The sequence below is a fragment of the Haliotis asinina genome, chromosome 10 (assembly GCF_037392515.1).
Source record: "Haliotis asinina isolate JCU_RB_2024 chromosome 10, JCU_Hal_asi_v2, whole genome shotgun sequence".
Classification (NCBI taxonomy): Eukaryota; Metazoa; Mollusca; class Gastropoda; order Lepetellida; family Haliotidae; genus Haliotis; species Haliotis asinina.
The window spans coordinates 34924350-34949601 of record NC_090289.1 but is presented as its reverse complement, the minus strand read 5'-3'; the positions used below and the strand labels follow the sequence as shown (position 1 = coordinate 34949601).

General features: G+C 39.7%; 1 protein-coding gene across 1 annotated transcript; it reads left to right on the top strand.

Annotated features, from left to right (window-relative positions):
* Positions 1 to 438: 438 nt before the first annotated feature.
* Positions 439 to 25045, top strand: LOC137298011 (puromycin-sensitive aminopeptidase-like). The gene is made up of 21 exons (XM_067830038.1): positions 439 to 671; positions 949 to 1033; positions 1529 to 1605; positions 3032 to 3157; positions 6290 to 6397; positions 7410 to 7607; positions 8129 to 8225; positions 8466 to 8614; positions 9381 to 9545; positions 9936 to 10040; positions 10319 to 10474; positions 11000 to 11081; positions 12694 to 12830; positions 15902 to 16036; positions 16438 to 16657; positions 17183 to 17325; positions 17527 to 17583; positions 18574 to 18681; positions 19249 to 19398; positions 21247 to 21294; positions 22243 to 25045. The coding sequence occupies exons 1-21, from the start codon at positions 549 to 551 to the stop codon at positions 22375 to 22377; spliced, it is 2604 nt and encodes an 867-aa protein (XP_067686139.1). The 5' UTR covers positions 439 to 548; the 3' UTR covers positions 22378 to 25045.
* Positions 25046 to 25252: the final 207 nt, after the last annotated feature.

The following is a 25252-nucleotide window of genomic DNA, read 5'->3' as shown; positions in this document are numbered from 1 at the left end:
ATGATGTCAGTCACTGGGTTCTTTGGCCCAGACTAGATTAATTACAGGTTTGATTATTTACAAACCTCCGTCAAATAGCTGGAATGTTGCTGAGTGCGTCGTTAACTTATGAATTTGTGTGCAAAAGAATGAATTTCGATAAAGTATTTCGGAATCTTGAAACAACAGTGCTTTCGATAATAAATATCACATTTTCCGTGATGTTAAACAGCAAATGATGCCAAAGCCTATGGCTGGTGTGATTGTCAGTTTGTGCTACCCCATCTTTTCTGTACAAACTTCATTTATCCGCACCAACTGATTTTTCGACCACCGGCGCTGTGGGTGAACTGGGCATTCGCTCTATGCGATGTAGCCAGCGCATAGATGGCAAAATTTCAGTTCTGGTGGAGTTTCTGATGCAAGCTCCTTACATCGATACCTCTATCCTCGCGTTCATTTTGAGCTCCCATGAACTACTGTGGCACGCACTGATTTGAACCTCGAAGCTAGTTGAAAGAAGGGAGGTAACTTCGTACGTGTTAATTCCAGCTTTCACAAACGGCACTATGCAAGAAAAACGAGAGTTCAAACGTCTTCCAGAAGATGTCGTTCCATGCAACTACAACATTCGCCTTAAACCAGATCTAGATGCATTTGTATTTCAGGGGCAGGAAGCAATAGATGTTGAGGTAATCAACGCAGATAACCCAGTCAGACAATGAAAATGAAAATCAGCTGTTCGAAACGCCGGTCGTATTATGAAAAAGGTTACTGCAGTAACTTACTGCCCCCACCCCCTCCTCCCCACAGACACGCACACCTATACTGGCATTAACAATGATTATGTGCACGAACATCGTTGGGGGTTTGTTAAAATATCTGTTGATGTTTATTAGGGTATGTTTATCTGCACAGGAACACAGTAAAGTGTCTCAAACTTTAACTATCGTTTTGATTAATTTCCAGGTAAAGAATTCAACTAACTCTGTGACAGTCAACTCACTCAACATCAGTATCAGCGAGGTGACATATCATGCACATGAAGGTGGTGGTGAGTTGTTTATAATATCTGCAATGACAATCAAGAAACTCAAGTCAGTTCCTATATAATCCATTTGGCTCAAAAGTGGACTGATGAATTGCAGTCTACCTTGGAAAACGATAAGCATAAAATACTCATTGAAACACTGATCATTATCGAAACATCATACCAACTCTGTGAGGTTTTTGCAGAATCATTAGTGATATGTTTTTGGTTGATATGATCTCTGATTTAACATGTGTTATATCTGGGATTGCACTGTCTAAGTAAAGTACAGATTCTAGACCAGTCCAGATTCAAACCCACACCCTGCAGTTCAGGTACCTAATCACAATCTAACCTGCTCAACCACAATGGCTGCCATTACTGATAAAGTTTAATTCAAAATACAACATGTTACATTTCATCACTTCCTAAATGGCACTGTGTTATCATGATCTCTTTTCATCTGTAATTAGTTTGAATTGTGAGTGAGGATATTTTAGCCTGCATGCTTTTTCTTAGACAGCTCCTTGGTGGCTGAAGTGTCAGCTGACAAGGAGACGGAGACGGCCACTTTCAAGTTCCCCTCAGCCCTACAGGTGGGTTTACGTAAATAGAAGTGACAGAATCCCTTCAACCATCCTATGTTTTGGACCTCCTTGGTGGAAATCACTTGGTTCAGAAAAAGATTTGCTATTTGTACCAGCTGTCTGAGCATCACTTTATGGCAAACATTACTTTGAATTAGGGCAGCAGTGGTTCACCCAGACCTTAATTTGATTTTAGATGATAAACCCTTGATTCGATCATTTTTTATTTGATTTGATTTGATTTGTCATACAAGTAAAAGCTTCATATTTCATTTAACTCTCAGAGAAATCCGCCATCAACTTGGCTATGACTACTAACAACAGTTCTCATTGGATAATTAGCCAGTCTAAGTAAACTTAGTCACAGTGTATTTTGTTAGACTCCACCACTGAGTCTAACAAAACCTAGTAGAAGGTTGTGTCAGGTAACCTTTGAGCGACTAATGGCTGTCCAATCAAACGTGAGTTGGCTAAATGTATTTAACCAATCAGACAACGGCTACTATTTAGGGGTCGGAGGGACTTTCAAAATATTCAGGTCACAGACACAGATCTCTCCACAAACAAAACTCCGCATATAACACAATTATTTGACCTGCAGTATAAGCGCTTTCGGGACATGGTTACCATTACCTATTATTTCCACAAGATGACTTCCTTGAATATTGCCAAAAACACCATTTTCAGCGACTCGCGTTGTCATGGTTGTACGTACGCCGTGTGCATCACCCGGAAGCAAGCATACGCTAAATAGCATTTGGAATCGTTCGGGTACGGACCTTTTCGAGATAAAACGTTCAGAAGGTATGTGCGAATGTCCACTTTTGTGATTTGGTAAGCTGTGTTCCGATTGGTCAATCTCGAAGGTTACCTGACGCGACCTACTATAAGGTTTTGTTAGACTCTGTAGTGGAATGTAACGAAAAGTACTGAGGATAAGTTTACTTAGACTGGATAATTAGCCTTCCATCAACCAGTTATGTTTCCCTGTATTTCAGTGCTCAAAACTGCTGGAGTTGGACTGAAAGTTACTTTCTTGCTGTGTGGAAATAATCTAAATACTTTTTCAAATATCAAGTCAAATTAGTGATAATGGTTATCGGAAGTCAAAACTAAGATGACAATTTTGATTTGCAAATGTCCCAAATAAGAATGAAGTAATTCCCAGTCGATAGCATTACAGTTGTAATTGATTTTGGTTTTGTTGAGTTAGCGTGTTTGTCAATAATAACAAGCTGAAAAAGAAGAGACATTAGTGCTTATATTTACACTATTTTAATGAAAGCAATGTTAAAATGCCTCAAACTATAGGAAAAGAACATTGTTAAAAAATGCTAATTTTGAATGAAGTATATTTTCCTCAGCTTGACAAGGCCATTGAGTTATAACCTTACATGAATCCTTGTTCATGCTCCAGGCTTATTGATGTTTTCAGCCAGGTAAAGGTGTGCTGAAGGTGAGCTTCACTGGTGAACTCAACGACAAGATGGCTGGTTTCTATCGCAACAGGTACACCATGCCTGATGGAGAAAAGAGAGTAGGAGCGGTCACACATTTTGAGGTATGTAGTTCTTGTTCTGTTTTGTCATTGAAAGAGATGAGATCTGTCGTTTTTAGACTGTTTATTGCTTTTTACTAGAACATAGAATTGACATAGACAAGTTAAACACTCCAGTAGCTTTCTGTACCAAACATAACAACCCAAACACAGAATGTATAACATTTATTTATGACATTCTAAATCAGCAACTGTCTTTTCAGTGATTCCGCCCATTTCCGATGTCCACCCATACTGCTTGAATATTGCTAAGCGGTGTAAAACTCACTCACTCACTCACTCACTCACTCACTCACTCACTCACTCACTCACTCACTCCTAGTTTCTGTCACTTCCTGGGCCCACTTGCACAAAACGATCTTAGAGCTACAATTATTGTAAATCCTTAAGATCGCGATCTTAGGCTTCGGCTACAATCGCCATCCACTTGCACAAAGTGATTGCAGGCTAAGATCATTGTAAGTTACAATCAAAACTTACAATTGGTCGTAACCAATTGTAAGGAGCTAAGATCATTGTAGTCAGTAGCAAAATGGCGTTCAAGTTGTTGTCAGTTTCACGCAAATAATTAGCTTTGCGTTTGGGGATTGCTTTTATATTGCATAAAACTGTATGATTCGCCTCGACACTTCAACAACACGGAGAATGCAACATCGATTTAACGTTTGAAATATCGTTATTTGCGGTAGTGAACAATATCGTTATCGAGTCGATATCATTGAGTACAATTCTCACCCGATTCAGTGTTGGAAAAAGTATGAACACCATACCTTTTTGATAAACAAGGAAAGGATAGTAACGAAAGGTGTCTGCATGCGATTAGCAGTGGCCATGACCTTTTCAATGACTCAAGGGCAGCTAATTTTAGTTTTTACGCAAGAGTGGTTTCCCTTTGCAGATTATGCCGTTGCCGTAAAATCTGCCATGCCTAAATACAATGCATGATCTGTTGTGACAGAACAGATCTCCACGTGTTTCTTTTCGGTTAATGATTTTGTCTTAGTTTATCATTGAAATAATCTACAGTTGGATAACGTGCAGAATTATGTTTTTTCTAGTTGTAAAAATTGAATCTGACGAGACAAGAGTTGTAAACTATGCACTTTAAATAAGTATTCTTCAAACGGGAAAAATACACTTGCTGGGGTATGTGAAATTTGCATAAAACGTTTTTTTAACAAAACGAAAAAATAATTATCAACAAAATATCATAAAGTAATTAATATACTGTGGATGAGCATTCAACAACACATACAACACACACGAAATAAGTTACGTTTTCATATTTCCCTGCTATGAATTTTCCACATCACTCCCAAAGTCATGTCACACTTTCATATCTTTACAAATCTAATGCTTGTGGGATATATTTGGGATTTTACTCCAAATAACACCTACAAGATGCCAAACTATGTTCAACTGACAGCCACTGACAAATCATGGTACATTTAGGCATTATGTCATAAGGAAATTGTATTTATGTGCTATCTTTTATTTCATGATTATTAGGTCAATAACTCGAGACCCAATTTGTTAACGTATTTGTTTGTATTTCAATACTTGCATAAAACATGATATTTCTGTGGTTGCAGTATCATGTCTAGTTCATAAAAAATTAGAATGTAGAAAAATTAGAGATTAACCCCTGAGGTACGAGTGATTATACATGTTACGTTCCATGTTATCGCTTCCTTCTTCAACGTTATCATTTCCTTCAAAGATTTGTGGGTTGGGGTTTGGGGGGTTTTTGTTTTGTTTTCATGAAAAATCTGCAAGGTGCGATTAAGGAAGGGGTGTCATTTGCGTGCAGTAACCAGTTCCACGTTTTATTTGCGCTGCATGCTATGCGCACTTGAAGTCAACTGTAGACAGGAGTCGAGTTTAAGAAATTTCTACCTCCAACGTTGAAGAGTTCGATCTTAGTTAAGATCGCGATCTTAAATCCGTGCTGTCTTAAGATCGTCTTTGTGCATGTGGATTAGGGCAATTGTATGGTGATTGTAAAGTTGATTGTAGGGGCCTAAGATTGATTGTAACTAAGATTGCTCTGTGCAAGCGGGCCCTGGACAGTAAAGGATTAGGATTACTGCCATTAAAAAATAATTGCTTACTAGTTTTGTTAAATAAAATGTGTAGACCAGTAATTTTATCAAACTGAATCAACTACCAACCATGAAACAGTGTGCTAAAGGAGGTACCTTCCCTGAATCATCTTCTCTGATAGATATTTGATGCAACAGAAAGGGTAATGTAAGTCTACCAAATGTGCATCTGATTGCCTTTATGCAGAATAGAATGAAGTAGTGATGCCAATACAGGGTGATGCAATGCAAAAAGTGTTGTTTATCAAATGATAAAGTGCTATAGGTGGGTTTGATATTTCAGCGATATATCTTAGAAGTATGAATTAGGGATAGGAGATGAACTTACTTCAGTGTAATTCTACTAGACTTAGATTTAACAGAGCTAAATTTATTTTGGAATCGAAACAAGATATCATGTGGCATTATGCTGTATTGACATAGATTGTTGCCAGTGTATGAAATGCTGTCAGCCAAATGGCTTGCTAGTTACATCTTTATTTTATAGCCAGCCCTGTGGGTCAATACATTTTCAAAGGGTATATATACTGAACTGCAAAAGAAACACATCATCCTACAGACAATTTGGACAGATATATTCCATCTTAATTTTAGTGATTTGTTCACTTTTTTTATGTTACCTAGACTTGGTTCATATCCACATTTCAAGGAAGTTTGGTTTCAGATTCTGTGTTTGATACAAAAAGACATGTCTTCAGAATGCAGTTACTAAGGTAATAGTGGGACAAGGTTTTTGTGTGTATTTCATGAAAATGATAATGGATGTGCCTCCCAAGGTGTCATCCCTATAAGAAGAGCCACTGAACATGCACCAAATCTTTCACCGTAGTAGATTATCAAGGGAACAGAACGAAGCTTTAGGAAGACTGAATGCTGGCCAGACTGCAAGACATGTCGCAAATAATTTTTCTGCTTAATTTAAAGGCATTAGTTATAAATACCATGTACACGTATAGCAATGTGCTTTTGAACACAAATGGGATGCTTATTGTATATTTATCAAACATGAAATTTCCATTTTGAAATTTTGCAGGCAACAGGAGCTCGCCAAGCTTTCCCTTGCTGGGACGAACCAGCAGTCAAGGCCACCTTTGATGTCACGCTTGTTGTACCCAAGGATAAAACAGCTCTCAGCAATATGGTAATATAGATTTGAAAAATTTCTTTAAAATATATGAATGCATATATTACATGGGCAGGGCTCAATTTAGGAGACTTTAACCTGCTTGCACCTGGTGCAACCTAAGAAAATAACCTAGTTGCACCAGACAAATTCCAGATGTACTGCTTTTGTTGCAATGTATAATGAAAAAAATATACTTTTGAATTATTTAGATGTTTTATTTAGATGTTTACCCACTCAAAAATGACACCTGGTGCAACTTAGGCTAATGACTAGGTTCCTATTTGTGGGTTTCACAAGTGCGCTAAAGGGTAAATTGTCTAAAATGTCGGGCATAATTTCATTTCTCTTTCAACACCCAGGGTTCTAGTCATTAACTGACCCCTTTGTGGGAATGTTAAACGAACATGGCCAGGATTAAAGGACATGGTGAAGTAGCCTTGTGAGACTGAATGAGGTGTAATAATAATCGTAGACCCAACTGTAGGATATTGCTTCAGTATTGCTGAAATCATACTCAGTTACTGTCAGAAGTCACTGGGAAGGTAGGGGAAAGGATGATGATAGAGTATATAGGTAATATTGTTGATCCAGTCGACTAAAGTGGCACATTTCACTGTTCAGAGTTATCTCCCTTATCTCCACTCGAAACCTGTAATTTTGAGTTTGAACCTAAAGCTAGATCAACCCGTGAAGATCTAGGTTAGAAATGATCTTCAGTGACACATGCTTGTCATAACAGATGACCAAAGGGATCGGGTGGTTAAACTTGCTGACTTGGTTGACACATCATCATATTCCAATTGGGTAGATTGATGCTCTTGATGTTGATCTCTAGATTACCTGGTCCAGACTTGATTGTTTACAGACCAGACCATACAGCTGGAACATTTCTGAGTTAGGCATAAAACTAAATTCACTCACTCATCAAAACTTGTCATGTTGCACATGAGGTGAGAGTAAGCTAAATATCACTGTGTTACAATGAAGTTTAGAAATAGCATAATGACTGGATGTATTTGCCCTGTAGCCTGTCAAGTCGGACACCCCAGACAAAGATCCAAAGTGGCGTGTGGTGGAGTATGACAGAACACCCATCATGTCCACGTACCTAGTAGCTTTCATTGTTGGGGACTACGACTATGTTGAGGACAAAGATGTGGATGGTGTCGTCGTGAGAGTCTACACACCTGTGGGCAAGAAGGAGCAGGGCAAGTTTGCCCTTGATGTAGGTCAACAGCAGATCCATTCATGAAGTACTTGGCCACTCGACCTGTGAAAATCTGGGTTAAAATTGATCTTCAGTAATTCTAGCTCCTCTTAAGTGGTGACTAACAGGATCGGGTCAGACTCGCTGACTTTGCAGACACATGTCATTGTATCTCAGTTGTGTTTATGATGTTGATCCCTGGATTGTGTGGTCCAGACTGGTAGAGTCCAGATGCCAGTGGGTAGCCTATACATGAAAGTATTGGCTTTTCATCCCTAAGACCCAGGTTCGATGCCTCACATGGGTACAGTGATATTGCTAAAATCACTAGTGAAATAGCTTCAGAGTGAAATTAACTGAATGCTTTCTTAGTGTCAAACCATGGATAGAGATATCCAAAATTATAATTGGGAATTGTAAAAATTACTTTAATTTTTCTCATAATCTCCTCATTTAGAAACATTTGCTAATGTTTTGTTTATTCTATTTGAAACCTTCACGTATGCTATGTTTTTGAGTTCCCAAATGATATGTTTAAGGTTGCTGTAAAAACCCTGCCCTTCTACAAAGAATACTTTGGCATCCCATACCGATTACCTAAGATGGATCTTATAGCCCTTGCAGACTTTCTCATAGGTAAGAGTGGCATTGGAGGACATTTGTAATCTTGGGACCTTTTGGAGGTCAGAATAGACTATGTTTTGACAATATTCGTAATTTGTGGAATTCAGAAGAACAGAAGACTGAGCAGAGGGACATCACTCCCAGTGTGTCACAGCAGAACCCCTGCCTGCTGTGTAGCAGATGAGATATATCGAGGATGAAGCAGTTGGTGGCACTTGTCTTTCATTTTAATATATTTGTTTTGTTCTGTAGGTGCCATGGAAAACTGGGGTCTTGTGACGTACAGAGAGACAGCTCTGCTCGTAGATCCCACCAACACATCTGCAAATGTCAAGCAATATGTGGCACTGGTTGTGGGACATGAGCTGGCGCACATGTGGTTTGGGAACCTGGTCACAATGGTATGTATGTGTGTTTGGGTGTGTGGTGTATATTTATTTTTATATGTGTATTATGTTTTTGATTTTATATGGGTTTGTTTTTGTGTGTGTGTTTACATGTGTGTCTGTCATTCTGTGTGACTGTCTACCTGAATGTCTGTCTTTGTGTGTGACTGTCTAAATGAATGAGTGTCTGTCTGTCTGTCTGTGTGACTGTCTAATTGAATGTCTGTCTGTCTGTCTGTCTTTCTGTGTGACTGTCTAATTGAATGTCTTTCTGTGTGACTAACTGAATGTCTATCAGTTTGTTTGTCTGTGTAACTGTTTTACTGAATGTCTGTCTGTCTTTCTGTGTGACTGTCTAACTGAATGTCTGTCTTACTATCTTTCTGTGTGACCGTCAAACTGAATGTCTGTCTTTCTATCTTTCTGTGTGACTGTCTAACTGACTGTCTGTTTTTGTGTGACTATCCTACTGTATGCCTGTCTGTCTTTCTGTGTGACAAAGTGGATGTCTGTCTGTCTGTCTGTCTTTCTATGTGACTGTCTTACTGAATGTCTGTCTGTCTGTCTATCCTATAACCTATGTCAAAACATTGCTCTCATTGTAATACAGAAGTTGTTTATCCACATATTATTATCCATCTCCTTGTCTGTTTGTCTGCATATCTCTGTCTGTCTGTCTATCTGCATGTCTGTCTAATACATGTATCTGTTGTTTGTGCTGCAAGGAATGCCTTATGTGCTGCAAATATATTAATTGATATAAAATAGTTGACATTTATAGGAATGGTGGACCAACTTATGGCTAAAGGAGGGATTTGCTTCTTGGATTGAGTATCTGTGTGTGGATGAGTGTTTCCCTGAGTATGACATCTGGACTCAGTTTGTAAACATGGATCTTGGCCGAGCCTTGGAGCTGGACGCCCTCCACACCAGTCATCCAATTGAGGTGAGTGAGTGAGTTTAGTTTTACGCTACACTGAGCAGTATTCCAGCTGTATGGTGGCGGTCCGTAAATAATCTGGACCAGACAATCCTGTGATCAACATCATGAACATCCATCTATACAACTGGGATACAATGATATGTAAACCAAGTCAGTGAGTCTGATCATCCAATACCCTTAGCTGCTCCCTACAACAAGCATGGGTTACTGAAGATCAAATTTAATTCAGATCTTCAGGGGTTCCTGTTGCTGGAATATTGTCAAAAGGGGTGAAAAACCATGCTCCTCTTTCTCAGAGCAATCTTAGCAATTGTAACTAAAAACCTTTACCATATTCTTGCAACACATCTACACATCCCGGAACAGCTTTATGTATTTGGTGTCATCACACAGGTTCCAGTTGGCCATCCAGCAGAGGTGGATGAGATCTTTGATGCCATATCCTACTGCAAGGGAGCTTCTGTCATCAGGATGTTGCACGACTACCTGGGGGATGAGGTCAGTTGATGTCAGTCATTTGTTTATTGAGGTTCTTTCTGCAACATTTTGTGAGAAAGGTTTATTGAGTTTCAAGGTCATGTTACCCATAGGTCATAATACTGACTATATTATAGCTATATGCTGCAGGTTGTAATTAATGACGTCTGGACCAGACAATTCAGTGATGTTATGAACAACAAACCACAACTTGGTTCTTTCATAGGAAAGATATAAGGTAAACTGTAGGTATTTATGATTTTTGTGTTTGATTGTAAACAGTAAACTATATAATACAGGATTTCCGTAAAGGAATGAACAAGTACCTGACGAAGCACTCCTATCAAAACACAGAGTCCGAGGATCTGTGGGCATCTCTAGGAGAAGCCAGCGGAAAGCCAGTGGCCAAGATGATGAACACTTGGACCAAACAGATGGGCTTCCCTGTCATTAAGGTAAGCAGAGGACTCGCGGGGGACAGGCAGACAGGTTTGTGTGGCTTCAGTGTTGGCTTTTCTACCGAGGAGAAGACAAGATGGACTTTGGTAACACTTTGTTTTAAGATAAAGTTTAAGTAAGGAAACCATTTGAAAGACCTAGGTTATGGAAGTGTATAAAAGATGGCACGTCTGACCGTCCAAGACAGGAATCTAAGAAAATTCTTTTTGTCTGATCTGGTTAATCCATTTGGGGCAGGTAACATTTTGAAGTTACTGGTCCTGAAGTCTGGCTGGGTATTTGGGTTAATTTGTACCATTATTTTCTTGTTGGGTACAAGGACTGGTCAGTAAAATGTGTCTTTGGGGGTGTTAATGCTTAAATATGGCATGGTGTCTCAGTGAGCTAGCTCTATAAGACCAGCTTATGCCTGGACTCGTACAAGACGTCACACATGCACATGCATGCATACCGTAATCGGAGCAAATTAATCTTAAGTGCGATGTTAAACCCCATTTCACATCATCACTTCTCTTTGTCAGGTGAATGAGAGACAAGACGGAGACAAGCGGGTTCTCACAGTCACACAAGAAAAGTTCTGTGCTGACGGTAACCTACCTACAGGTAACGATCAGAATGATATTTCTTTCTGAGGACATTAACATCATCAGTACTGGATGTTCAGGGTATCATCTTGGATAAAAATTTAGGCAGTTATGACTTTTTTTATTCCCCTGGCATGTAATGCGGGGGGATATAGTCGATGCCTCGATATAATAATCTCAACCTATGGTGGTGCCTTTAGCTATTTACAGATTTCTGGCATTTTTATTTTTTTGTTTTTCCGTGGAACATGTTGGTAGTCTAATGGTGGGGTGGGCTTCATCAAAAACTTGGTAGATATATCAGTCAGAACCTGAGGTGGTGCCTTTTGCTACTTAGAGGTTTTTGTGATTTCTTATTTTCTCGGTTTCCATGGAAACGTTTCGGACATAGTCTCAAAAGTGAGAGGTGTGTTTCGTTTCCGGAGCACATCTCAAAAAGTTCCGAATATCTGTCAGCAAAACTTGGTAGATATATGTGGCAGACTACAACATGGTGCCTTTTGCTATTTACAGGTTTTTGTGATTTATAATTTTCTGGGTTTCCATGGAGACGTTTCAGACTTAGTCTCAAAATGAAGGGATCGGCCTCTTTTCTGGAGCACAACTCACACAAAAAAAATCTTTCTGCAAAACTTGGCAGATATGTAGGGGAGACCTTAAAGTGGTGCCTTTTGCTATTTACAGATTTATGTGATTTATCAATTTCCCAGTTTCCGTGGAAACGATTATGACTTAGTCTCAAAATGGAGGGATGGGCTTCGTTTCCAGAGCACAACTTGAAAACTATTCAATATCTTGCAGCAAAACGTGGCAAATATTTGAGGCAGACCACAAAGTGGTGCCTTTGCTATGTACAATGTTTTGGCATTTTTATTTTTCCCGGTTTCCAAGGAACCAATTCTGACTTAGTCTCAAAATGGAGGGATATAAAGTTCATTTCCAGAGCACAACTCGAAAACCGTTTCATATCTTTCAACAGATCTTGGCAGATATATGAGACATATCTTGAAGTGGTGTCTTTTGCTGTTTACAGATATATGGCATTTATATTTTTCATGACTTCCATGGAAATAATTCAAACTCAATCTAAGAAAACATCAAGTAACTGTCAGATGATTTGTCCTTTCAAATATGTGGGGGCCAGGGGTGGGGGTGATATGTCATCTACTGACTATTGTGTTACTTCAGCATATTTATTGGAGGATACACTTTCCAGTAAAGTACAGATTCGAGTAATTTTGGTGGGTAGGATTGGGTCACATTTGAGATTCAAACCTACACTCTCAGAGTTAGGCTCACTAAATTAGAGATCCAACCCACTCAGCCACCACTCAGAAAGTGTAAATCCAAATGCAGCATGTGTTATATTTTTCCACATTATAAATGGCATCGTTAATTCATCAGGAATGTTTGTAAGGATTATTCTCAGTTTTCATGTGCGTGTCAAGATATATCAGCAGATCAATCAATCAGCCATTACAAATTAAATGCCATGATTATTTGATGATTTTTCTGGTTTCTTATTTTACAGATCTATGCACTGTTATCTACTTGCATGATTTCATTTTTGAGATGCTCAGAGTTTGACATCATATATATATATATATATGTACCTCAACTTGTTGTGACAGACGACAAGTCCAGCTGGTGTGTTCCCATTAGTTTCTCCACTGCCAGCAGCCCCTCCACACCAGTCAAGACCATCATGCTAGAGGGGAAGAGTTTAGAGGTCACACTTGACAATGTCAAGGCTGGAGAATGGGTCAAGGTCAGCAGTTTGCACTCTCTTGCATCGATTTTAATGGAAATCAATGAAGTGAACTATTTCTGTCATGAGCAGTTTTCACTGTTTTGTTAATCAGAGACTGGACATGAGTTGTACATGTGTCTCAAAGAAGATACTAAATGTCATAAACGTACCACTTGTGTTCCATTCTTTAGTTATGTAGCATGTATGTATGACGTGCTGCTTATGTACCACATATGTACCACTTATGTACCTTGCAGATTCCTTTATTAAACTATTAAGTATAAATATATGTTTTAGATTACAGTCAGCGGTACTTATGCTTATACCTGCGTGTTAAGCTACCTACTGTAAGTCAAGTGGAAACAAGATATAAACACAAACAACCTCACTGTACAATTACCTCCCCTTCTGTGTCACTAATCTATCCTGTGCCTCTGTACCTATAGGACGTGTAAAAGTGAGCTCTATATTTTTTCATGTTGTTGATAGAGTTTTGAGTAGTAAAGTTTTACTTAACTTTTTTCTTGGTGTAAACATCTTGGTTGCTTCGGTGAATTCTCTTTTTTTTCACAGCGACTTTGAACACTTTTTGCACAATATGGTGTGAACACATGTTATTGGCTTCTTGGTGTTCCTAGTGTCAACGGATATTTTCTAAGGCTGACCCCAACAGTAGTTGTCTGCCATGCCAGGACTGCTATGCTCCATGTTGTGTGGAACTGAAATGCATTTTGTGTGATGAATTGTCTAAGGAGGATTTCACTACATATTTGAAAGTTATTGCTAATTTGTGCGACGGTGGGGTTGCCTAGTGGGTAACACGTTCGCTTGTCCTGCCAAAGAGCCGGGTTCGATACCCCACATGGGTACAATATGTGAAGCCCATTTTCTGGTGTCCCCCGCTGGAATATTGCTAAAAGCAGCGTAAAAACAAAACTCACTCACTCACTATTGCTAAGTGGGAGGCTGATCGGCATATGAGAAGATCTGAGGAAGGAGGCTGTTGTTGACAATTTTCCATCCAGAGATAAAAGTATAAGCTGTCTCCCACTGCCACTTCACCATCTTGTGTCGATCCAGGTACATCGTCTGTCAACCAACCGAAATCAGTGTCCCGACTCAAGTGATAGCAACTCAGTTGGATGTGATGATGTTATTCCCTGCAGTACGGTTTTGTCGTTACCTACTCCAACTGAGAGGGAATCGGTGGGTGGGGGGGGAGTGTTGACACACACTCCCGTCTGTATTGTTCTCATGTGGGCAGTCATTCATCATGTCCATTGGAGCGATCTGGTTGAATTGTACAGAGGAATTGATGCAGTCAGCTGGATTGTTATTACACCACAGATAGAAGGGACCATTTTCAGCGTTCCATGGATAGAGTCTCAGGCCAGTATATGGATTCTCATTATGAGCACTATAATAAAACCGATACTGTGTCATCCTGGCAGTTTGACGAGTTTTATTCATCCAGGGATGATATCCCTACTCGTAATGATTATTACTGGTCATCTCAGTTACTCCTTCCCATTACAAGGTGGATTACTTGTCTCCACATCATTGTTCTCCTTTTCATTATGTGTGTAGTCGTTTTCCTTGATTTCGACATCCTACCATGACTATTACTTGGTCCAGTGTATACCCTGATGACTTGCCATCCACTTCGGCAACCGTACCTCCTTCTCTTTCCTTACTGGTTGACATCTTGACTCATTTGCATGCTGTGCCTTTTCTGTCTGCCAACCATGTCGTTCAGCTGACTCTGTCGGTCTGTACTGTACCTAATGTGGCTTCATCTTTGTCATTGAATGTTGCCTCAACCCCTGCACTGGATCTGGATGATGGGGATGATAGTCCATCCTGACAGACCAGGGACAATGAAGTATTGGCATGGATGTCCAACTTCATGGACACTTTTGATGCATCAAACCCCACAGCTGGGGTTTTCAGCTTGTCCCTTTGTCCAATGCCTGCATTACGCATTTACCTTCAACATTCTGGATCACGTCAAAAAGATTTTGTCATTTGTTTGTCATGTTATCTCCAACCTTCAAGTCACACATTTCCTGGAATACTCTCTCTTACTTGTTTTGGTCTATGATTCTCTGTACATGTGCTGTATATCCGCCGTCCCCTTCTCACCCTCATGAAGTTTGGGTGCTTGTGTCGACATTGCTCCTCCATTGTTGATATTTGCATACTCAATGATTCATAGCTTTTCTGCTGATTAGATACAGTTCCGGTCATCCTTATGTTCTTGTGGACTGTTGAGGCTGTGTAGTTATTGTTCTTTAATTACGTCTTGGGTAAACACAACCGTCTATGTGAAGTCTGTCACCAGGGGCATGTCGGCTTCGCATGGGTAATTATGTGGTTAAGCCTTGTCCCCCATTGCCTGCTGACATGATAAAGCACAAGTACAGCTGAATGTGAGCTAAAACATGTGGTTTTTTTAAGTTTAAAAACATTGCTTTAACAAGCTTACATTCAGACATATGGTTTAGTTTGTCGCTCTTCCCCAGCTTTCTGGCCGTAGACTCAGAGAGATGGGTAGCAAGCAAGGGAGGTAATTGCACAGGTGTTTTTACTCAACTTATGATTAGCAGCTTAATAGGTAGGTATTGGCATGAAAGAATGTTTTTCATCAGAAAAACCCATAACTATTTCAAGAGATAATAACATGTTAGGATTGGTCTTCAGCAACCCATGCTTGTAAGAGGCAATGAATCAGATCACGTGGTCAGTTTTGCTCACTTATTTGACACATGTCATCATCTCCTAACTGCATGGATCGATGCTCATGATGGCAATCATTAGACTGTCTGGTCCAGGTTAAATTATCTACAGACCAGTGTCATTTAGCTGTGACAAACAAAACAAACGACTGTCATGAAGATGTAGCTTGTTTGTCCCAGGTACCTCTGTGGTACATTGGTTGTACACAGGTGTTACCTACTTGTGACAGTTGAACATAAACACTTTCTGCATCTACTATATACACAGGTGGTGTGTGATTGGTACAGAAGTAGTACAAGAATAGTACCAACGAGGTACAAAGATGGTACATGGGTATCTTTTGTTTGTGGCAGGTCAACACAAACACAGTGGGTGTATACAGAGTACAGTACCCTACAGAGATGTTAGCGGCCCTGATCCCCGCTGTCAAGGACAGATCCCTCCCTCCCAGAGACAGACTTGGACTCCAGAGTGATCTCTTTGCACTGGTCAGTATTAATACTATCTGAAGGACTGGAAGTCATATTCCAAGAGAATGCTTGGCACTCAGCGAATACATGTTAGAAAAGAAGCCAAATGTCTTAAACAGGGTTCTGTACAGTCAAGACCACTTCATAACTAGCTATATTCAATGTTTGTAAGTGTGCTTGGACTCCAATGATGTGATCGCTTCATTCTTAGTAGATTTAAGTTTTTGATTGAGCGAGTGTGGTTTTACACTGCTTTTCCAGTATTCCAGCAATATCACAGCAGGGTAAACCAGAAATGGGCTTCACACATTTTACCAATGTGGGAAAAGAACGTCTTCAGTGTGATGAGCGGATGCTTTAACCATTAGGCTACCCCAATGTCCCTTTGAGTTTGTATTCATGCTTGTTCATTTCCCCAGGCCCGAGCTGGTATGGCAGCATCCGAGGAGGTCCTGAAGGTGGTCGAGGCCTTCATCAACGAAGACAACTACACAGTGTGGAACGACCTTGCCCTTAACCTTTCCAGCATGGCTGTCCTTCTCCAATACACAGACTCTTATGACCTCTACAAGGCCTTCGCCCGTGACCTCTTCTCCCAGGTGGCCAAGACTGTGGGCTGGGACAAGAAGGAGGGGGAAAGTATGTCTGTGATTAATTAAATAATTGAAAACTCTTAATATTGAGAAAAGGCATAATTTGTTGGTAGTTTATAAATTTACAAGTGACTGTAAAACCAGCGCTAAAATCCTTTTGCATGGAAAGAAAATTGCCTTTAGATTCTATGAAATGTAAGACTTACCCTGAGGTGGTGGAAGATTGTCAGTGACCCAAGTACAACGCTTAATAACTTGTAATAAATGATAATGAATACATCAAATTGATATTTATAGTTGCTGTAAAGTATTGAAATTATGGGTTTCACAAAGTAAATAATAGAGTAAATACGTTTCAATTCATTTTTTACACATAGCCTATATGCAAACTTTTGATGAACTGGCTGTTCAGTATTTGGCACAAGTTGTGCTTGAATTTTGTTTTAATAAATACCACAAGCAACATACTGTATTATGTGAAACATGTAATATGTGTCTACCTTTGGAGGGAATGTTCATGGTTCCTGTAATCACATTGGTATTGTAAAGTCTGTCTCATTTCCGATCTCAGGTCAACTGACAGCCATGTTGCGAGATCTCGTCCTGACCAAGATGGGTCGTTATGGTGACAAACCGACAGTAGCAGAGGCCAGGAAGAGGTTTGAGAGTCATTGCAGTGGAGATAAGGTCATCTCACCTGATCTCAGGGCTCCGGTGCGTGTCCGTTCCATTTGTAAAACACATTAGATCAAAATATGATACCACCTTTTATCAGTCATAGAGATATTTTCTGATTACTGCATTGTGATACAAATGTCTGTATCCATGGTAGCAGATGTCATTTATAACTGATATACCACTAATGGTTGTAACACTTGCAAATGATGACAACTCAGTGATCATTCTTCCATTCAGGTGTTCATCACAGTATTGTCTGAAGACAGGAGTGAGGACTTCGACAAGTTGATGGAGGTAATTCTGTTGCCATGGCGACTTGGATGTTTATCCAGATTTCTCAGCGCTATGTCTTGATGAAATCTATGAGTAGTCACAGAGAGGTTCCACAGATGTTTGCAGTGAGGTTCAAGGGATCTCATTGGCTGTCTGCTTTTTAATGAGACCTGCTAAGATCCGGGTTAGAATTGATCTTCAGTAACCATTGTTTGTCATAAAAGGCGACTAACGGGATCAGGTGGCCAGACACGCTGACTTGGTTGCCCCTTGTCATATTATCCGAATTGTGTAGATTGATGCTCATGCTGTTGATCACTGGATTGTCTGGTCCAGACTCTGTTATTTACAGACTGCGCCATATAGCTAGAATATTTCTGAGTGCGGCATAGAAATAAACTCACTCACTCATTGCCAGGATCTTTCTTTTGAAACACCTGTACAATCTGTGTATGTGTGGTGTATTGACACTGTCTTTGTATCTCGTGTGTTTTGATACTGTTTCCCTGTTATGTTTAAGAAAGTGTCACTGAAGTGTCTCTGTGTTAACACTGTCAGCCATATTATGCTGGTCAACAGTCAATCTGGTTTTTGTTTACACTGTGTGATACGTGTGTGTCAGGAGCTACTGAGTCCATTCTGGCAGATGCATTTTATTGTATGAACAAAGCAAGCATGTGTCTTATAACAGCATGCTTCAGTGGTTGCCTCACATGGTGTGTGCTGGGCCATTGGCATGTGTAGTTTTAAAGATAACAGTCATGTGACCATACTCTGTTACACTGACAGGAACTGCATGTGCCAAGGCCCAGGATGCACCTGGCAGACCACAAGTAAGGTGGTCTGTTTACACAAACATCAGAGCCAGTGATGGAAACTATGGTGCAGTTTTAGTGACAAACAAATTTTACCCTGTGACACTTGTTAACACTGTATGTACATAGAACCTGATGTCTAGTGACACTGAGAGTGTCTGTAAAGTGTTGATACAGTCTGTGTCTCTCTGTGCAGCTCTATGACAAGGCAGACATGCAAGAGGAGAAGATACGGATAGCACGAGCTCTTGGGGCAGTCAAGAAAGAAGAACTTATCAATCGTGTCATTGAATTTGCTGCCAGTGTAAGTTAAGAGAAGACATACAATGATTGTGTTTGACATACTGAGACCATTTTCATGCAAAAATAATTTTCTTCGGGGGTAATAAAGTTATCTTTTCTTGATAGCTTAACAGACATTATCATCATTGAATAACAAAGAGAGTGAGCTACAAGGGGATTAAGTAAAAATATTTGTTAAATAAGATTCGGTAGTGTTTTCAAGTATTTGTAAATTATTTAGAATCACATACTGGGATAAGGGGCATCACATAATGCGATAGAGGTATAACATACTGGGATAGAGGTATCAAACAGTGGGATAGGGGTGTCATATTCTTGGGTAGAGGTATCAAATACTGTGAAAGGAAAATGAGATACTGGGATATAGGTATCAAATACTCTGAGAGGGGTATCACATCCTATGAGAAGGGTATCCGATACTGGTATAAAGGGATCACATCCTTGAATAAGGGTATCAAATACTAGGATAGGGGTATCACATTCTGGGATAATAGGATCAGATACAGGTAAGAGGATTGCAGTCACAATATGATGGTCATGTTGACTATTGTTAATGCCTATATTTCAGGACAAGGTACGGGCACAACACAAAGTGTCTGTGCTTGCTGGGACCACTGGATCAGCAAAAGGGAGAGAACTCACTTGGAACTATGTGAAAGATAATTGGAAAGACCTATGTGAAAAACATCATGGGCATCTGTTAACGAGGCTTGTCAAGGTAAGTGATGTTTCAAGCAGTGAATGTTATATCGTATAGAGGATAACAAAATCATGAAAGAACCTCTGAGGGTTATGTTTAGGATTCTCTGTACAGTGTTTCTGTCCCTTGGGCACGACATGAAGCTTAGATAGTTGGTTTGAATCCTGGTTCGTACGAACAAGGTTTCTAGGTTTGTCACCACTATACCTGTGTTTAGTTTTCAAAAGTGTTAAACACCTGACTCTTGCATTATACAACTGACACCTGAGATTTACACCTGACACCTGTGGTATACACCTTGACACCTGCGATGTGCTCTTGATCCTGTGTTCTACACCTGACCTGAGTTACACACTTGTCACCTGTGTTATACATATGACCCCTGTGTCATACACCTGACACTTTTTTGTACACTTGACACCTGTGTTATGCACCTTACATCTGACACCTGTGTTACGTACCTGACCCTGTGTTATACACCTTAAACCTGTGTTATACACCTCATCTGTGTTGCACACTTGATACCTGTCTTACACACTTGATATCCTTGTTACACACCTGACAAATGTTACACACTTGACACCTGTCTTACACATTTGACACCTTCTATGCACCTGACTCTTTGTAATATACTTGACACGTGTTATACACATGACACCAGACACCTATGTTCTATACCTGACTCCTGTGTTCTACACCTGTGCTCTGCACCTGACTCCTATGTTATTCACCTGACACCTGTCTTACACACGTGAAACCTGCATGACCTGCTGCTTTCTTCCACATTGAGATGACACACAGTGATAGAACTGGAATATTGTTCAAAGCAGCATTAAACCCATGTCACTCACTCACAATAATGACTGTCATCCATAGTGATCCCATTTGACTTAAGTGTATTTTGATAAATACTCTGGAACCAGTTGCAGCTTAGCTTTGTTTTGTAAGTGACTTCACCTTCTCCATACATTAGATCTCTGACTAGGTGCAATGCATGGGGTAACTGAGAGAACAGAACATTCGCTTGACATGCCAGAGACCAGGGTTGTATTCCCCACATGGGTGCAGTTTGTGAAGCCCATTTCTCGTGTCCCCTGCTGTGATTTTGCTGGAATATTGCTAAAAGCAGCACAAAACCATTCTCACTCACTCACTATCTCTAACTGAGCACAGAATGTCTCTTGTTCATGAAATGACTGAGTTTTAATCTTGACATTCTGATCATTCATGCAGTTAACACAAAATATTGTTTTATAAGTCCAAAGATATGAAAGTAGAAGTGGAAGGCTTGCTGAGATTTACATCTCATCTGTCTCATGAATGACCTTCGAGGGTCCAACTATGTGACATAACCACTCAAAGAGAAGACCACTAGAACATGTCAAGACTTGACAGATAAGCTGTAGATTTTTAAAGAACTGGATCATCCTTAAGTTCCTTTTAGTAGTATGGATAGTAGGTTAGATAATTTGGTTGGGGATAGATCTTTGTCAAGTCACTGTCGAGACATCACATATTACATATGAAAAGAGGGACTGACATTTGTTTTCGCCATGTGGCTTTTCGGAGCTTCAGTGAGTGAGTGAGTATAGTTTTACACAACTTTTAGCAATATTCCAGCAATATTACAGCAGGGGACACCACAAATGGGCTTTACACAGTGTGCCCATGTGGGGAATCGAACCCATTTCTTTGGCCTTATGAGCTGATGCTTTAACCACTAGGCTACCCCACCACCCCTCAGAGTTCGAGCATCTGTTTGAATATCAGGTAAGCAGGAAAACTATGTCTCAATGGAGTCATGATTGCTCTGTTGTACTTCGATTCTTTATTACGTACCGTGTTATCTGCATTGTTGTTTTCTAGGCATCGACACAAAATTTCGCTACTGAGGAGAGGGCCAAGGAGGTCGAGGTAAGTCTGTATCTTTGGGCACTGTAGTGACAAGACTTCTTACCACTTAAGAACCGTTGTTGAAATATCTTGATTATTTGACAATTTCAAAGATAGCTACCAAAACTCATTAAGTGAAATAAACCTTTCTGATGGTGAAGAATTTACTTATATGATGACGCATATTTTTCAAGTGTGCTTTTTAAGAAATTTGTGTTTTGATAAAAATCATCATTGACATCATTCCTTTTTATCCCCCGACATGTAATGTGGGGGCGTATAGTCATTGCCTTGTCTGTGTGTCCAGCTGTGATAATTCAAAAACCATGTGATATCTTTCAACAGAACTTAGTGGATATATGAGACAGATCTTGAAGAGGTGCATTTTGCTGTTTACAGATATTTGGCATTTATATTTTTCATTATTTCCATGGAAAAAATTCAGACTTAGTCTAAAAAAACATCAAGTAACTATCAGATGATTTGTTCTTTCAAATATGTGGGGGACCGGGAGGGGATATGTCATCTTCTGATGACTCTTGTTGATCACCTGAGTACAATCCAGGTAAGAGTCTTAAGTCATGTGACTGCCGTTGTCTACAATTGTAAACTTGCAGGGCTTGCAGGGCTTGCAGGGCTTGCAGGGAATATATGTAGCTATTGTTTTCTTCACTTTGCTCACTTTTCAAACATGCATGCTGCAAACAGTATCAGAGAGACTTTAATGTCTGGATATGCATTGACTTTACATGGTGCAAAGAAAAATGCTCTTTAAACCTTATTCATAATCACTTTTTACATGCATGCACACACGCACACACACACACACCATATAACAATATATCAAGGGCAGAAGGATAGCCAGGTGGGTACACTCACTCACTCACTCTCATTGAGTAGGGTATTCAAATTGAGTTGCTTTATTGCCAATTGGGTACTTGTCTGATTTTATGTACTTTGTATTTGCAGGAATTCTTCAAGGCCAACCCTACACCAGCTGCAGAAAGGACTGTACAACAATCAGTGGAGAACATCCGACTCAACGCTCGATGGATGAAAGAATCAGCAGACAAAGTTTGCCAGTTTCTTAGAAGTAGAAATTAAGATCTCAAGAAACTGCTAGTTTTGCAATTCGAGAGTGTCAGGAATTTAAGCACATATTTTGTGGATATTATATAATTTTTTTTATTATGTTATTGTGAAGCGATTATTTTTCTAAGATCTTTGTATTTTTATACCTATTTTGAGTGATGATGGCATCTTTAAATTTACAAGTATTTTGTAGTGTATTAAGTTGTAGTGAAACATTGCTTTCACCTTGTAGATGTGATTTAGTTATTTTGGTCGCAAACTGTCCATCAGGATATGGTGTATGGCTTAGACGTTTGGTAAAGTATACACAGATTGCTTGAGTTATCCTCCTTTGGCTGACCTTTATTCTGGTGCTCTTACTTCATTATAGGATGTCCAGAGGATATGGTGACATCCATTCCAATGATTCATGGTAATGTGTACGAATTGTAAAATATATTCAGTTGAAATTGAGCGCAATCTTGCACAGAACTGAGATGACGTTCCACTGACACAGAACTGAGATGATGATATACTGACACAAAATTGAGATGGCGTTCCACATACACAGATTTGAGATAACTTTCCACAGAAACAGAATTGGGATGACGTTCCCCTGACACAGAATTGAGATGATGTTCCCCTGACACAGAATGGAGGTGACTTTTCACTGACACAGAACTGAGATGACGTTCCACTCACACAACCAAGGGGCACATGTTTTTCTGACACAATCTTGAGCACAAGTTCCCTAATGCATCCTTAAGATCAAGTTACTCTACGTTGTTATGACTTATTCAAAGATTGAAAAATTGTGAAATTCTGTTCTGTAATGAAGTTCCTTTCTTAAATGGTTTCAAACTATTACAAGGTTGATTGTTTATATAATTTATTTCTGCCTCTTATATTGTTGTATTTGTAGATGTTTATTTTTGTTAGATATTTTTTTCATTCGGTGTCTTCTTTTTATGCTTTGACTAATATAAGGACTTAACTGTAAGAGTTACTGTCAGAGAGTTATCTCCCTTCTGCCAACAAGCATACCCTAATCATGATTCATCCTGATTATGAACTGTGGTTTGTCAGCATCTATCCTATTCGTGCCATCCGTCAACATGAATCAGTATTACTGAAAAACCATCATTAAGAGATCTGACCATCTAGTATTTGCATGACAGATTTTATGTCATTACAAACATTTTCTGTCAGTATAAGGTTATACTGCCACAGTAACTTCCTAGTCTATATGCATGGACAAGATGAAATACTACTGAAAGAACAGTCTACTATTCAGAGAAGCACTCCTCATTTTAGTGATTAATATCATGAGCAACTATGCACCCTCTTGAGGACACAGGCAGACAATCAACGAAATCATTGCGTCCAACCACCTAATCCTTTTAGTGACCTGTAAAGACAGTATTGGTTGTTGAGATCTATTCTCACTTAGCATGTGATAAAGGTCAGTATCAGTTACCACACACCTGCAGTTCCGGTTTGTTTGCACTCGATCTGAAACTCCTTCAAGAAGACTGATTACACACACGCTACAAACTTTCTGTGATCACCTACATAGTCTCGTGGACAGAACATCTGTTCTGAGATCACAGGTTTCGGGTATTTGATTGATATTGGAGTCATCCCAAAAGAACCTACTTTCTGCTATGCTTGATGCTTGGCATTTTGGAAATATAACAAGGAAGTTTCAGGTTAGTCAGCATACTCTGAGTGGAAGATAAGATAAATCCCATTTCACCCAGCCTCCCATGGGAAAGGGAGATTCCGAGGTGATCAGGGTCCCATTCCTCAAAGTGATCGCAGTGCAAAAATGATGGTAATGAGGAACAGGCCCCAGAACTTACCTGTGCTTGGCCCCAATCCTGACAATGTTCATAATGGTACGACCTATAGGGTTTATCACAGGGTTTATCATATGTTAGGAGTGCAGTGCTAAGAACAATATGTAGACCCTGGTCATATGAGGTCACTGAAATGATCTGACAGACTCTAGTGCTTGGTTACTTGCAAGTGGTCACAAACAGATGCCAAGGATCAATGTTTAGACATCAATCATTGGCTTGTGTGGCCAAAATCATGTGCAGACTCCAGTCAGCACCATCACAACTACATACGTATTTTTTGCAATAGTATGCTGTTTATGTAAACAGGAAGTAATATTATGTTATGTATTGAGTTTTTTCTATGCAGTATTTTGTATCAGTTTAAGTCATGTCTTTACCAACATCTTCAGTGAAGAGTGTTGTCATCCAGTCAGGTCTATGACCTTAATGCAAGGTAGATAACTCTCAGTTATAGTAATCCTCAATCATTTATATATTTTCAACTGAACATTACTAAATATGATTCTGTTGACGTTACCAATTTTACCTGACATACCGTTTTGTATCAAGACGTTACAAAGTAGTTGATATGGTATTTGATGCAAGGAAACCACATACCTATTTTGTCCCAGCAGATTGCTCACATTGTTCTTGACCCCATCCCAGGTAACAATACATTCCGTACCACCAAGCTAAGTGGCTGACAAACAAATCGCAAGGCTGGAATTGAGTGTGTTCGTGTTTCTTATTCACAATTTAAAGTGTGAATATGGGCTTAGCTACATTTTCCTCCGAGTAACAACTAACCGCGCCAGAACAAGTGGTGAATAAATGACTGTCAGTATAGACGTCACAAAGTTTTGTGTTTGTTCTAATGTTTAATTCTGATTCTGCCATAGATGTGTAACATGCCACTGCACATAGGTCTGGTTGGGTAAGCAGTCTCGGAAAGAGGTCGCGCAACTACTCCTCCGTAAGACTGTTGTTTTAACACCTGTATAGATGGGCGGTGGAGTAGCCCAACGGTTAAAGCGCCCTCTCGAAGCGCTGAAGATCGGGTTCGATTC